At 44.3% G+C, this 14890-nt stretch overlaps 1 protein-coding gene across 2 annotated transcripts in view; it reads right to left on the minus strand.

The window, feature by feature from the left end:
- The window catches only part of LOC139576262 (myosin-9-like), a 34260-nt gene extending 19723 nt beyond the window's left edge, over positions 1-14537 (minus strand). For both annotated transcript variants that reach the window (XM_071402109.1, XM_071402099.1), the window contains exons 1-5: positions 14281-14537; positions 2945-3279; positions 1368-1524; positions 515-542; positions 262-355 (exon numbers count right to left, since the gene is read on the minus strand). In XM_071402109.1, coding sequence (XP_071258210.1) covers positions 262-355; positions 515-542; positions 1368-1524; positions 2945-3274 — 609 coding nt within the window. In that variant the 5' untranslated portion in view covers positions 3275-3279; positions 14281-14537. The remainder of the gene's footprint in view (positions 1-261; positions 356-514; positions 543-1367; positions 1525-2944; positions 3280-14280) is intronic.
- Positions 14538-14890: the final 353 nt, after the last annotated feature.

Here is a 14890-nt window from a genome sequence, read left to right on the forward strand (position 1 = left end):
AATAAAAAAAGGAATAGGGTTAGGGTTAGAGGGAGAAAGAGAGAGGAGAGGGAGAAAGAGAGAGGAGAGGGAGAAAGAGAGAGGAGAGGGAGAAAGAGAGAGGAGAGGGAGAAAGAGAGAGGAGAGGGAGAAAGAGAGAGGAGAGGGAGAAAGAGAGAGGAGAGAGAGAAAGAGAGAGGAGAGAGAGAAAGAGAGAGAGGATAAAGATCAGAGGGAATTATGAGAGAGAATAGTAGAGTAAATGAGGACTGACTGACTGACCTGGTCTTTCTTGGTCTTGTGGGAAGAGGCCACATGGGCCAGATACTGAATGACCTTCTTGGTGTTCTCCGTCTTCCCAGCACCAGACTCTCCTCTGTGGAAGAGAAAAGGAGGAAGAGGGGAGGAGGACAGAAGCAAAAAGTAAGGAAGTCAATCAGTTGTCAGCAATATCACAACTAACGCTGTAATATTTCAAGGTCATGCTGAGAGACCCAAGATTTGCTGTTCATAGGGTTTTGTGCTCAAGACTCACGTGCAAAGAATGGACTGGTCTTCACGGTCTGTGAAAAGAGGTGGGGCCAAGATTTTTTTTTAAAGGTACATATTTCATGGTTTAAGTTTGGATTGAATAACATGAGGGGACAGTTGAATTCAATAGTGACAATAGTTTCTGCTACTATTTGGAGCCCATCATGGGTGCTTGTTGTGCAGAGGAACTTCAGTTCCATTGTCAGAACAACTGAATTATGTTGTTGCCAGCTGGCTTTATATAAAATGTGAATTCTTCAGTGTGGATTTGTTATCTCAGGAACACATGGACCACATTTTTGTCTCTGAAACAGGAAGTGCATTGGTCACACAGGAAATCAATATCCAGCTTCCTGTGAACGGAAAGGGCGATGCCTTTTAACCAACAAGCCAATTAACCATCCCCATGCAAATACTGCATTGTAACTCCCTCCCTCTCTTCTAATTAAATGATTCCCTTTACTTCAATGGGGGCCAACAATGGACTAACAAGACAAGAGTGAGTGAATGGACAGCCTGACAATGCCAAACAGTACATCAAGATAATGGGTCTGGGAAAGAGTACTGAGAATGTACTGTATGTAGCCTACATCCCCTTACAGACTGACTAATGGCCTTTCCTTGGTTATGGACGGCAGGAACCCTCAGAAATCAAGGCTAATGCTTCACTATTTAAATGCAGACTTTCAGAGACAAGTCTGCCTGGAGGAGTCTAAACCGATTCATATCTTAAAGACAAATGATCTTACTAAACATGGATGTTAAAATACTACCAATAACCCTTGTATTCAGATGAATGAGTAAATTTGCTAGGTTACTTACTACGATGTTGTGGTAAAACAAGGACCTTCGCTTACCCTGCATCATGCTCCTGTAGGCCGTGTCAGTGATGGCGTATATATGGGGGGGCATTTCATGCCTCTTCTTGCCCTTGTACATATCCACAATCTCTTCTGAGTAGATGGGCAGATTCTTATAGGGGTTTATAACCACACAGAAGAGCCCGGAGTATGTCTGTGATACAAAGAGAAACACTTAATATTAGCTACTGAACATACATGATCTCCTCTATCCATGTCCTGAACCAAGAACACTAGGGATTATACAGTCGGACTTGACTGGTCTTCTTACATTGGATTTTGGCTAGTCTAGAGATGTGATTTCAATTAAAATTCCACTGTAGATGTTAGTGAGAGATTGCAGTAGAATCACTCTGACCTGCCAATGTAATAGTTTAAACTGACTGCATATTATATCACTGATGGTCTACAGCCGAAAACAAGACTGGACAGATGTGAATGGGGAAATCATAGTGAACATTATCTTCTGAATCTAACCCTCTCGTCAACACCAGCTCCATACTTTATTTCCCAATCACCTTCCCTGACTACAGCCAGAGGCTGGGCTAGATCAGTCATGTTTCACAATCGCAAAGAGCTTCTACCAAACAGTGACATCATCCGAGGTGATTTCACCCCAGCCCCTCTGTCCCTTTCCATATACCCCTCTAAACCCTCATCTTGGTATGGGCATCTGGAGCATCTCTCCTCCCCACTTCATTTATGTTCATCCTCCCTCCATATTTCAGTTTCCTTCCCTCTCAGCTACATTCCTGTCCTCCTCATTGCTCCGTGCCCTTGCTTCTGGTCTGGTAGTTGTCTCTGCCTCTCCCAAGAGGGGGTTTTCAGAAGGGTAGCCGGTCCAGTGGCGCGCAACACGGCAAGACCCAAACCCCAAGAGGACCAGGGTGTGTTGACTTGACCGGGTCAAAGCCCAATGTGGCAGGCACCAAATCACTCCGTCGTGGACAGAGGGATAAATGGCATTATGGGGGAACAATAATTAGAGCACGATTTACATTCCATATCCATTTAATTTCCAGCTCCGCCTGAAACTCAACTCTGAACAGCTTTACTCTCCGCCCCCCCCATTGTGTCCCTCTCTTCTACCCCCCCCCAGCAGTACTCCAAACCCAGAAGGAGAGTGTAAGACAGGGGAGCCAGAAAGGGAGGACTGAACATACTTGTATGTTTGGTAAACAGATTACAGCCTTTCGTTTGGGGTGGCAACCTGCACACAATGGGTCATCTGACACAATGGGCTTAATGGTGGTAATGAGGCTAGGAAGGAGGGCTACCTGGTTTGGAACCAGGCCAAGTCGTGATATGACCAAACAGTGCTTTCGTAACCAGCATTAAGCAAGACCTTGGATAACATCTAAAAAAAAAGTTTTAATTAAATATTATCAGCTCTCGTATGAGGGGGCAAGAGTGAGTCAGAATTGTTCACATGAACACAGAGTAATGATTGACACTTGTATCATACAATGAGGTGAGGTCCTTCAATGTGCTGTAGTATCAGAATTTCTCCTACAGGTTCTACAGGCTGGGAATGTGTTCTTCAGTTCAGTGTGTGTCTGGTGTATAATACTCACGTAGATGAGGCCAGAGTAATATCTCTCCTTGAGGTTGTGCAGCACAGAGGCCTCGTTCAGGCAGGTGAGCTCAGCCATGTCTTCCACCTTGCTGAACTTGGGCGGGTTCATCTTCTGGATGTCATCCTTGTTGACTTTCACCTTCTTGCCAGAGTCTGCCAGCTCCACCAGGCACTCTTCACCTCGCTCCTCCTTCACAGAGCCCGCCTCGAAGCCCAGCCGCTCCGACGGCACCCACACCAGCTTCCTGGTGGCCCAGTCTGCCTGGGCCAGAGGGTTGTTGACCATGTTGCGGTCCACGTATAGGAACTTGTCTGCGTCCGTCGCCATGGTTGCTGTGGAAAGAGAGACCCGGAAGTTGGTTAGGGCTAGAAAATAGAGCATTTAGTTGTAGTACCAATTCAATTTAGTTAGACCTCAACCAACAAACAAACCTGATGTAAATGAGCAACAGTCCTGACATATACTGAGCCAAGTAAACAAAGACTTCCCTTAAACTACAAAGCATCATCTTGCATCATCTATCCCCAAAACAATAATGTGGGCACGAAGTGTCATTTCACCATCGCGTCAATCTCTATCCACAATACCCATGGGATTGTTCTGAGCTAAAGACAGCCACTGCCCAGAAAGTTTGTTGGGTTGTGAGTTGATGTCTGTCAGAGAGGTCTGGTCCCTGGCCGTTTGTCTTGATGTAATGTCTGAGGAATGCCGAGGTCACCAATGTTTCCTCTACAACATGGAGTGCTCAGGTTAGGTCTGGTCAACATAAAAAACTAATCTCAACGAGGCCCCACGTTTCTGGCAACCACTACGGACGCTAATCAAATTACAGGGCGCACTCCCTCTCCAGCCAAGCAGGCCTCTATCAAAATGTAACTTAGTGCTGTAAAACATATTTGTGGTAATGTGCAACATGTGCTGACCATCTCATCTAAATACGTGGTTTTGGGAAAGACTTCGTTGATTACATGCTTGGAGGAAAATCTTCAAAACTTTTTGCGATTCGCAACGTTCAGTTTCTAGGGATGAGGAGCACGTCAGAGTGGGAGGTTAATTGACTGTTGTACATAATGAGGCCCGAGGAACCTCCCATATTCAAAAACAAAAGTTAGAGAACATTCAAGGGACTTCAAGTCTAAATATTCCCCCCCCCAAAAAATGGGGCTAAAGGCCTAAACACAATGTTCAGTCTTGAATCTTGTTTACAAAGCTCGTGTAAAACACAACCACAATGCCAGAGGTGAGCGACATGACTTGCAGGCCCAAACAGGACCGGCTCACAGCTCATTAACAACATCTCCAAGTCATTGAAGTCAGTTCTATGGTGTAACTCACATGGAGAGACAAGTATTACCAGAATCCAGTGGGGGTGAGGGAAGGGTGTTTCATAACGTTTAGCTATACACAGAGGTAGAGAAAAGGGAAGGCCATTATCTGAACATTCCAACAGGAGCGTTGCGCTTTCCCACCAACGCCAGGATCGTTAGCCTAACACTTTCCTTTACTCCCTAGGGTAGAAATAAAAGTTGACATTTTACAACAACTGGCTCCATTATGTTTACATATTCAATGTTGCAAAACAGCTAACCCTCAAAAGGGTTACAAGTTCAGGAGATTTTTCCACTTTACCATACTTATGAGCTTTGTTTGTTGGCAGAGTTTGTTTGGATAATTTGGAAATGCAATTTGTGAGATTTTTTTTTTTGGGGGGGGGGGTTACAGGTGGCAAGTTCTCCTACAGTGCCTGCAATCATAAAGCTATTCTTATGAAATAGCACATCATTGAATGTGAGGTTTACTTGCTGTAGAATGGGAAAAATGTATTTTATAGGCATGTTAACCTACACCGGGGGCAATGCAGTCTACTGCACACAAAGGCTAGGGCAAGTAGATGTTTGAGAATGTATCGAGAAAGGCTGTACTGCATTGGATATGGGCATTGCTGACAGAAAGGGTTATGAGAAATACTAAATGGCACATTAACCCTGACCTACGTCAGGCAACCAGGAAGGGAACCAGGACTGTAGCGCCATTCCTCTCCCTCAGAGCTCTACAGCTGACTTCCATCACTACAACCTCCCCTTCCTCAACTCTGTTCCTCAACCCTTACTTCCCAGTTTCCTGCTTCAGAGTGAGGTACCCCACAAATGAGTCCCCCCGGACCCCTCTCGATCAGCTCCAGTCTCCCTCTCCCCACCACCCCTCTGTTTATCCAGTCTTCTAGGGTCACATTCCTCCCATACTGACCCTTTATCAGAGACAGAGAGAAAAGGAATGCTGCACATTTCTTTCCTCTTACCACAATCAGTCTCTCCTGGTCTTTCCTTCCAGTCCTTCTGCCTCTATTCCCCATCAGTCGAGCCCGGGGGGTTTAAGGGTCGCAACAAATGTGGAGCTCCCGTTCGTCTACTGATCGTTCTGCAAGCTGTTGACGTCTGACTGATCACATTTTTGCACGATTCTACATGTAAAGTATTTTTGGGCAAAGTACTCTCAGCAGGCAAGCGCTATTGGTGTGTTCGAGCCCTTAAACACTCAAAATACATCACCTATCCCTGGTAATGCACCCACAGGCTGTACAGTAGAACAGTTAGACTGTGTGCAGTGGTGAAGCCAGTGGCCTTTAGACAGTCACTTGACTGTGGCAGGGCCTAACTATCGTGTTCGAGCCCTTAAACACTCAAAATACATCACCTATCCCTGGTAATGCACCCACAGGCTGTACAGTAGAACAGTTAGACTGTGTGCAGTGGTGAAGCCAGTGGCCTTTAGACAGTCACTTGACTGTGGCAGGGCCTAACTATCTGCAACGTTGGGCAAACAACCAGCAACCACACCAAGGGGCAGTCTAGTCAGTTCCATGCAGGCCTAACACGGTTAATGCCTGACTGCAATAGTTAACTATTGTTTTCCTGCTTGGCAAAAATAAGCAGTGGAGAGTACAGCCTCAACACACCAACACTCTGGGAGTGATTCTTATCAGTGTCAGCTAGGCTAACGTGGGCCTGAAGAAAAAACTACGTGTAGCCTACATGAAAACAAACTCAAACAAGCAGCTCAAACATACACAGGCCATCTGTTGAGTGGATGCAGGATGGGGGCCAGAGAGTTTAGCTTGCATGGTCTACCAGCAAGACATGGATAAGCCAGCAGGATAGGAATATGACCCACTGATAGTGAACAGAGATAACAATGATAAAATGAGACTTCAAAAAGGAGAGCATGCAGCCGTTTTTGACGGCCCTGGGGAGGGAGGGAGCAGAGAGGCCTGTGCTGTGTCCTATACACGTCGTCTTGACACAGATTAGTCAGTGACGCATCTCCTCCATCCATCTCCTGAGAGCAGCACAGGGCTACATTTATAACCACATCCATTCTTTTCATAGTCATTCTATGGAAGGTGCTCTACATTGAAAAGTGAAGGCGAACCTGAAGTGTGATGGTCAGCCGTTGCCATTAAGAGAACACTGCCCAGCCTGTACATGGCATTAAGAGAACACTGCCCAGCCTGTACATGGCATTAAGAGAACACTGCCCAGCCTGTACATGGCATTAAGAGAACACTGCCCAGCCTGTACATGGCATTAAGAGAACACTGCCCAGCCTGTACATGGCATTAAGAGAACACTGCCCAGCCTGTACATGGCATTAAGAGAACACTGCCCAGCCTGTACATGGCATTAAGAGAACACTGCCCAGCCTGTACATGGCATTAAGAGAACACTGGGTAGACCCACGTCTTTTATTATGACTCAGAGTCCCCACCAAAGTCCACAGCTTTCTGTCTGGCCACCAAAGTCCACAGCTTTCTGTCTGGCCACCAAAGTCCACAGCTTTCTGTCTGGCCACCAAAGTCCACAGCTTTCTGTCTGGCCATGTCTTCACTCAACCTGGGATGCCACTAAGCCTGAAGCCCAGTACTGCGCAGCTGCAAGGACTCCCCATGTCTTGTCATGTTAAATGCTGTTCAGCTATACAAACAGACTCATCTATTGAAGGTTGGCTACATTGAGATTAGCCATTCTGGTAGTTACTCATGCAAAGTTACACATTAATGAAAGCGACACGTGGAATACAAGGAAACCAATCCCTCCCAACAGTCCCTAAATATTATCGGACCTATGACAATCAATGACTAGACATGTCATTGAAGGCTACGAAAACGACCGCCGACATCTAGGAAGAGTGGTGCTTAGTCAGTGAAGTGGTCTGCTATAGAAGCGGAAGCCTGGGCCGAAAAACAAGAGGGAGGTTTTAGAACCGACGTCACAGAGACAAGAATGTAGGCACAAAGGGAGGAAGTAAGGAGTGTCCTTGTCAACGCCTGGCCCTCTCGTTAAAAGGGACACCAAGGGCTGCTTGCTCTTCAGAGCCATCCCTCCCTCCTTCCCTGCTCCACTCTCATTCCATTCCAGCTCAGTGCCTTCTCACCCAGAGTTATGCTGAGTAGCTGGAAAAGCCAAGGTCTTGACCCTCCATCTCGTCAGTCGGCGACCAAAGGCAACATTTAAAGCCTGACCATATACAATAAGCCTTGTATCCCACCAGCCACATTATAAAGCGGTTAAACAGCCGTGGCCAACTGGCCCTGGAGTATGGCTCCATTGGCTGGAATATTAATACAACTGTTAATACATCCTCCTCTCATATCACATCCTGTCTGTCCCTACTCTAATTCATCAGATGGTCTCTTGTTGGGTCCAGTCTAGCATGGTCAGTCTTGTATGCATGTTAAGCTTCAACGGCCTATCCCTCCATCCCTTGCCCTCTGACCTTACCTCTGGCTTTCCTATTCCTCTCCGCTGTCTGACGCCCTGAGGGAGGGAGTGTGACCGCCAGACGAGGCCAGAGGGCAGGAGAGGTGGAGTGTGTCTAAGTTCATTATGGACTCAGACACCGTCTCTCTGCCTAAAACAGGGGAGGGAGGGGGAGCCGAGGAGAGAGAGGGAAGAGGAAATGACAAAGAGGGAAAACTATTTTGCCATTTGTGGAACTTTGTTGTGTGAATTCTTGCAGAGTGCACCAGGGGATACCATTGAAACGAGAAGTTCTCAGCCCTCTGCAGACTGTGCAGTAAATTAAGTCCTGGAAACTAACCACACTCCATGACAAACCCTTATCCACTATTTTTCCACATTCCTCACTAGAGATGCACATAAAAACTGGAACTCTAAGCAACCTGTTAGTCTAGCAGCACCATAAAGTGAATAACTGATTTGAACTGTCTAGTTTAGATCAAATAACAGACATTTCCTTTACAATTATTCTATTAACTGTACTGGTTGACAGCCAGTAGGTGTCAGTCTGACAAACGCCTAAAAACGTATAATGATTTGGGGTCAAAGGGCTTATGAAATGGCCCATATTTCTGTTGTCATTTTGACAGCCATATTGGACACGGTTGGCTTTTTAAATTCGCACCCGCTTGCTGAACAAGCGAAAGCACTTTGGATATTAGATAATGGTTACATAAGCCTTTTAACTATTGTGAAAGAATGCTGGAGAGAGTCATACATACCTGCTTCCTCGGTCACTTAAATAAACATCTTTCTAAACCCTACTCAGGACATAAAACATATTTTACCTGACCGTGAACACTGAACAGGTCTTCTCATCTCATTTTTTTCACTTAGGAGTTAGCAGACAAAAGGGAGTGGATGGTTTAGTCTCTCTCCTTATCTCTGACTAGAAGTCTAATCTACAGTATAAGAGCACTCCCTTTGAATCACTATAGTCTAGGCTACATGAAGACAACAAATGGTGTCTAGCGTTTATGGAGGCTATTCACCAGTCAAACAAAAGCACTCACGGACAGTTGAACAGGTGCTGTATTCAAACTAGTGGGGTATATGGAACCTGACCTGCATTTGGGTTGACGGAAAAATAAAATATGGAGTGGCAGTCAGAGGGACGTCCCTGTGCAGAGAGTGTTTCAAAATTCAGTGTGAAACTGTGTTCGAGTGCTCAAGTTGACTGCGTTGGGCAATAGCCAGTCTGACACATACATATACACACCTACAAAACCAAACACATCAGGTGCACAGATCACACCCAACACAGAACAAGTTCTATTTTCTGACATGCAAGGTAGCTTTTCACCACCCACATTGTGTAAAAGACCTCTACCTATCTAGTAATCTGCTTCTCTCCATTAGTTACATAGAATCAAAATATAAGCACAATATATATAGTTTCGGTCTTCTGTTTCATGAGCTGAAATAAAGTTTGCGGAAATGTTCCATACGCACAAAAAGCTTCTCAAATGTGGCTACATCACTCTTCATGAGCCTTTCTCCTTTGGCAAGATAATCAACCTGACAGGTGTGGCATATCAAGAAGCTAGTTAAACAGCATGATCATTACACAGGTGCAACTTGTTTTGGGGACAACAAAAAGACACTAATGTTCAATTGTCAAACAACACAATGTCACAGATGTCTCAAGTTGGAGTGTGCAATTAGCATGCTGACTGCAGGAATGTCCACCAGAAATGTTGCCAGAAAATTGAATGTTAATTTCTCTACCATAAGCTGCCTCCAACGTCGTTTTAGAGAATTTTTGCAGTACGTCCAACTGGCATCCCAACTGCAGACCATGTATGGCATAGTGTGGGTGAGCGGTTTTCTGATGTCAACATTGTGAACAGAGCACCCCATGGTGGTGGTGGGGTTATGGTATGGGCAGGCATAAGCTATGGACAACGAACACAATTGCATTTTATTGATGGCAATTTGAATGCACAGACACCGTGACGAGATCCTGAGGCCCATTGTTGTGACATTCATCTGCCTCCGTCATCTAATGTTTCAGCATGATAATGCACGGCCCCATGTCGCAAGGATCTGTACAAAATTCCTGGAAGCTGAAGGCTCAGTTCTTCCATGGCCTGCATACTCACCAGACATGGCACCCATTCAGCATGTTTGGGATGCTCTGGATCGATGTGTACGACAGCGTGTTCCAGTTCCACCAATATCCAACAACTTCACACGGCCATTGAAGAGGAGCGGGACGACATTCCACAATCAACAGCCTGATCAATCCTATGCGAAGGAGCTGTCACCCTGCATGAGGCAAATTGTGGTCACACCAGATACTGGCTGGTTCTCTGATCCACCCCCCTACCTTTTTTTAAAGGCATCTGTGCCCAACCGATGCATATCAGTCTTCCCAGTCATATGAAATCCAAAAAGTAGGGCCTAATTTATTTATTTCAGTTGACCGACTTCCTTATATGAACTGTAACTCAGTAAAATCTTGGAAATTGTTCCATGTTGCTTTATTTTTGCTCACTATTAATTTAAAAAAGGACAACTATCCCCCCCACCCAGCATAGGCCTAGCATGTATCATAAACCAAGCAGCAATCAGTGTTGCCACGGTTAAGTCCAGAGACGTGAGAACAAGCCTTGTTTGGAACCCCAGGCATAGATTAGTCATTTCCTGCTATTGTTGCATTCAGTGGAACCCTACAGGTGTGCGCTGTGAGGGGGAGGATGGGAAGGAGGCCCACAATAGGAGGTATGGAGAGTAGGGAGAAATTGACAGAATGGAGTAGGAGGAAGGAAAGAAACAAGCAAGCAAACAGTAGAATACACCTAGTAGTGGGATTTGCACTAGGCCTTTTTAGCTGATACATTGGGTGTCCCTGCCAAGTCGACCAATCCGATTGACCCAATTCAAATCATATTGTTCAAGCCAGACTGAACTAAGGAATGAGTTTATTACATATAAATAGACAGAAGTTGATAGCGAGAGTAATGGCAGTAAAATAAGTTTGAAAGAGGTTGACTGGCAAGCCAGCCGCAGTAAAATATGACTCAAGCCTGAATCAGAGAACACAGATGTATGCACGCACACCCTGTGTTTGATGTCTGCATTACTAAGAATCCATGATATCAAACTTGTTTTTTGAAAGTAGTGATGGGAAAAATGTACTTGAACTTGATTTGAAAACTCCAGTGTTTTTCCTTCATAGCTTGTTCTCCATCTTATTAAATAGGGAGCCAATTTGTTTATAGGACTTTAATTTCCATGATGTATTTCTCATGCGCTCGCTTGTATCTCGGCAGCATACATATGGTGAGCAATATGTTTGGAACGTCAAAACCCAATAAAAAAATATATACTTTTTTTAAATCAAAGACCAAAACGTAATACATATACAATTGTGAGAAACGCAATACATATCATATCGGCACCCAAATATCATGAAAATATTGCAATTCCCAGCCCTAGTTTAAAAATGGAATCCGTATTAGGGGAAACACCTCCACTGTCCGCCCCAGCACCGTCGTTATCGTTTTGAGAATGTAACAGAGGTGAGGTACGTCGAGCAGTGTAGTTTAAAAAAAAGTTGCAGTACATATTCTGCTGTTGTATCACACGTTCAATGACGCCTGATGAAGAAACTTAATTACAGTAACTTTGTTGTAATATCCCAAACTGACATGACAGTTTCACCATTAAGGATTCCAGCTTTAAGAGAATGTGACCCATGTTTATATGGGGATCTGTGGCTATGAGCAGGTCTGTATACATTACTCAAATGATATTGACTCTCATGTGGATGATTGATCTTTGCCTTCTACTTGCCTCTCTGACTGGAGATGTACTGTACATTATATGACAAGGCTCATAAATATCAGAGAAGCATAAACTGCAGTCCTATACAGATGACCTTTCATCTGCTCAAATACATCTGATCTGCTGTAGCTAGCTGGATTATCAGGCCTAAAAGGAATATAAAATGAGGATTGTTTACTTGGGGAAATGACCTAACTGTGATGGTATGGTCAAAAATGTAGGGCTCATTTTTTTCTGGATTATCAGCAAGTATTTGCCCATGTTACTGCCCCTCATCACTGAAAGGGCAACTATAGTCCTGTAAATCTACAGTTAGTTTAGAGAACGTCACCTGACAAACATCTTGGGACTGACTGATAGTGTCAACTCAAGAATCACAGCTACCACTGAACCTTGGATAACTGTGGGACACTTTTGTGCCACGGTGCTCTTGACCCAAATGTTTCAAATTGAAACAAAAGCAAGTTGGTTGCTAATGGTAATCTACCTTAGCCAGGATGTCTGCATCCTAGCTGGCCTTCAATGCATTAACATTCACAGGCATTTTCATTTGTCCTGTATGATTTTAAGCAGACTTTTAGGCTAGACTACATATTGATCAAATGTGGTCGACCCACTGGTCATGAACTGGATACATTCTAGTAGGGACATCATTGAAACAGTCAGTAAATGTAAGAGGATCACAACAAGTTAGACTAATCAGTTTATATCTACCAGGTCATTATAACTCTAATAAATGGTGAATGCCTTTCCAATGAACAATGTTGACATCAAGAGGATTCGTTTTCAGATGTTGCCAGGGGTTTGATTCACAGTTCAGTGCAGTGAAAGCACAAACAGGAAATTATGTTATTCTGACAGGAACCAACACTCTGCGCTATTGAAATAGAAAGACACCAGAGAGAGACCAAGGATGTATGCAAGAAAGTCATGAACTTGACTTTGCATACTGTTGCCTTCAAAAGACAGAAACCCTGTTCTAAGACATAGGCCTGTGTTTCACTTGAAATAACATGTTTGAATTAATGGGCATGATATTCAAATGTGGCCATATCTGTAGGGCAGACATTCACTCAGTACAGTGGGAACAGACTTTTGCACAGACCTAGACTGAGCCATGTTCCTATATCAGGAGAATTGCCCAAGCTGACTGGAGAACCATGTGTAATTTGTGAGTCCCGGATTGCCTGGCGACTCAAACTGAATTCTTCCTGTGCTCTATATTTGCTACACTTCAGCTTGAGACTGCCAACGTTGAAGTCGTTTGTGGTGGAAAAACAAACTTGCTTTTTCCAGTGATTGGATCATCTCAAACCAAACAAATCAGAGTATCAAAGCCAGTGACACTTTCAAAATGCTGCTTTAGCAACATGTGTTCTGGTTCTGGTCCAAACCATTGGTTTCTGGGATCAATCAGAATGGGTTTGTGTTCTAGTAACCTAAGTAGCAGGTGTAAAAGAAACTCCTGAAACTAGATTCCCTACATACTGGTCTTGATGAGAAGAAGAAAAAAAACCTAGGGGTGGTTCTCTTCTGTAATGTTCAACCAATCCGATAAATGTGCACGAGGAGTTATTAAGATGGAGCCACATTGTTAACTTCCAAAAGAAAAAGTGGCATCACAGATGCTTTCCATTTACCCTGAAAACCCCCTTGTTGGGGACTCTGATTTCTAGAATGCTAGCCTTTGCTTTGGGGAGGTACTCCGATCCAGACTCACTGTGGAGAAGAAACTAACGTCAATGGGAGTGGCGTAGCGTTTGGCCGGAGCAACGAGTTTGGGTAGCCAGGCAAAGTCCCTGAGGTCGAAATAATCGGAATCAAATTACTGCAGCAATCTATAATTTCACAACACAAAACACTGACTCTAACCAAACCCAAATTACTTAAAAAGCACTTAAATAGACTGGGGTCATTATATAATGTCTGGTCGTGTAACAAGGTTCAGTAGCCTACCGAGTAAAGGGAATCTAGTCCAATTTAGTTCAATTACTTAAGCCAAGAAAGATAAATTATCCTAACTCTCAGAAAATTAATACATTCACTGCACACGACTGGCTACATTGCCATTTCACGCATAATGAGTTCATTGGAGTGTAGGATGAAATCCATGAGAAATGCAAACAAATTCAATGACGTAGACCTAAAGCATCAATCGAACAGGAAGCGTGGACGTACACAGCGAATCAATTAAAGAGTGACGTAATGGTGTGCAACAACTCTCCCGGTGTACATTAGCCTACAAACTTGTTTGCTTGCCCCGCGGCTGATCACACAGCGAGACCTAAACTACACAACATGTTAATCTACGATGAAATAGACACGTCAAACGGGTTCTAACAGGACCGTGCTTATAGTTGATGCGTTCCATTATTTGGCGTTACTTTTCATTCCCTCCCTTTCTACATCTCATTCATGCGAATCACTTCCTGTAGTTAGCAAGTTAGCTTACGTTACTTGCAACTCGCCATTGCTTCTTTAGTCGCTGATATAATCCTGCTTTGACACCGTGCCTAGTAATATGAAACTACTTTCCACCTTAAATTGTATTGACTATGTAGACAAAAAAAGTTTACAGAGGAATACATCTGGGTTATGAGGTCCCACCCAGTGAGGTGATGAAGTTGCAGTTCTCGTCCTTCCTGGTTAGGTACACTTGCTCACCGCTAGACACAAGCATGTGAAGAGCCAAGGCTGAAGGAAATGAGAATGTAGCTAGAAGAGAAATCTAGTTAGCTGGACTATTACCTGCTGTTGAGATGCAGAGGCTTTTGGGGTTGGCTACCTACAACCGGTGGCTGAGTCTGTCTCCGTGTCGCCGCGAAACAAACTCCTTTTCAGTCGAAAGCAGCCTCGTAAAGAACTCGGAACAAACTATAGTGTTCTCTTCTTCCCTCTCTTGCTCTCCCTCACTCTCTTTTTTTCTCTTTCTTTTTCCTTCTCTCTTCCACTAGCTAGTTAAATTCGCTCTTTGCGTAGTCAGTCGGGGTGCGGTCCAGAGGAGGAGGGGCCTATATGTTATGTCTCCGCTATCCCAGCTTCTCCCAGCCAATGTTATACTAATCCTTACCGTCTGGGCCAATAATGTTATTGAAGGGGCGTTTCCCAATGGAGAAACTAGTGCCACTGGGCAAAAAAATCATGAACATGAAATAGTTGAGGGGAGGAGAAGGGGGGCACAGATAAGGTGGTTTTTAATGAAGGAGGTATGTGCACTGTAAGGATTTTTATGACCATATAAGTACCAGTCCATTCAAGATGGGCTACATCATCCAGGTTATCCCCTTGTGTCATTCGACCTAGACTGTCTGCTTTGAAGCTCACAGACACTGTTTTAGAGAGAACCTACCAAGGTTCT

The sequence above is a fragment of the Salvelinus alpinus genome, chromosome 1 (genome assembly GCF_045679555.1).
Source record: "Salvelinus alpinus chromosome 1, SLU_Salpinus.1, whole genome shotgun sequence".
Classification (NCBI taxonomy): Eukaryota; Metazoa; Chordata; class Actinopteri; order Salmoniformes; family Salmonidae; genus Salvelinus; species Salvelinus alpinus.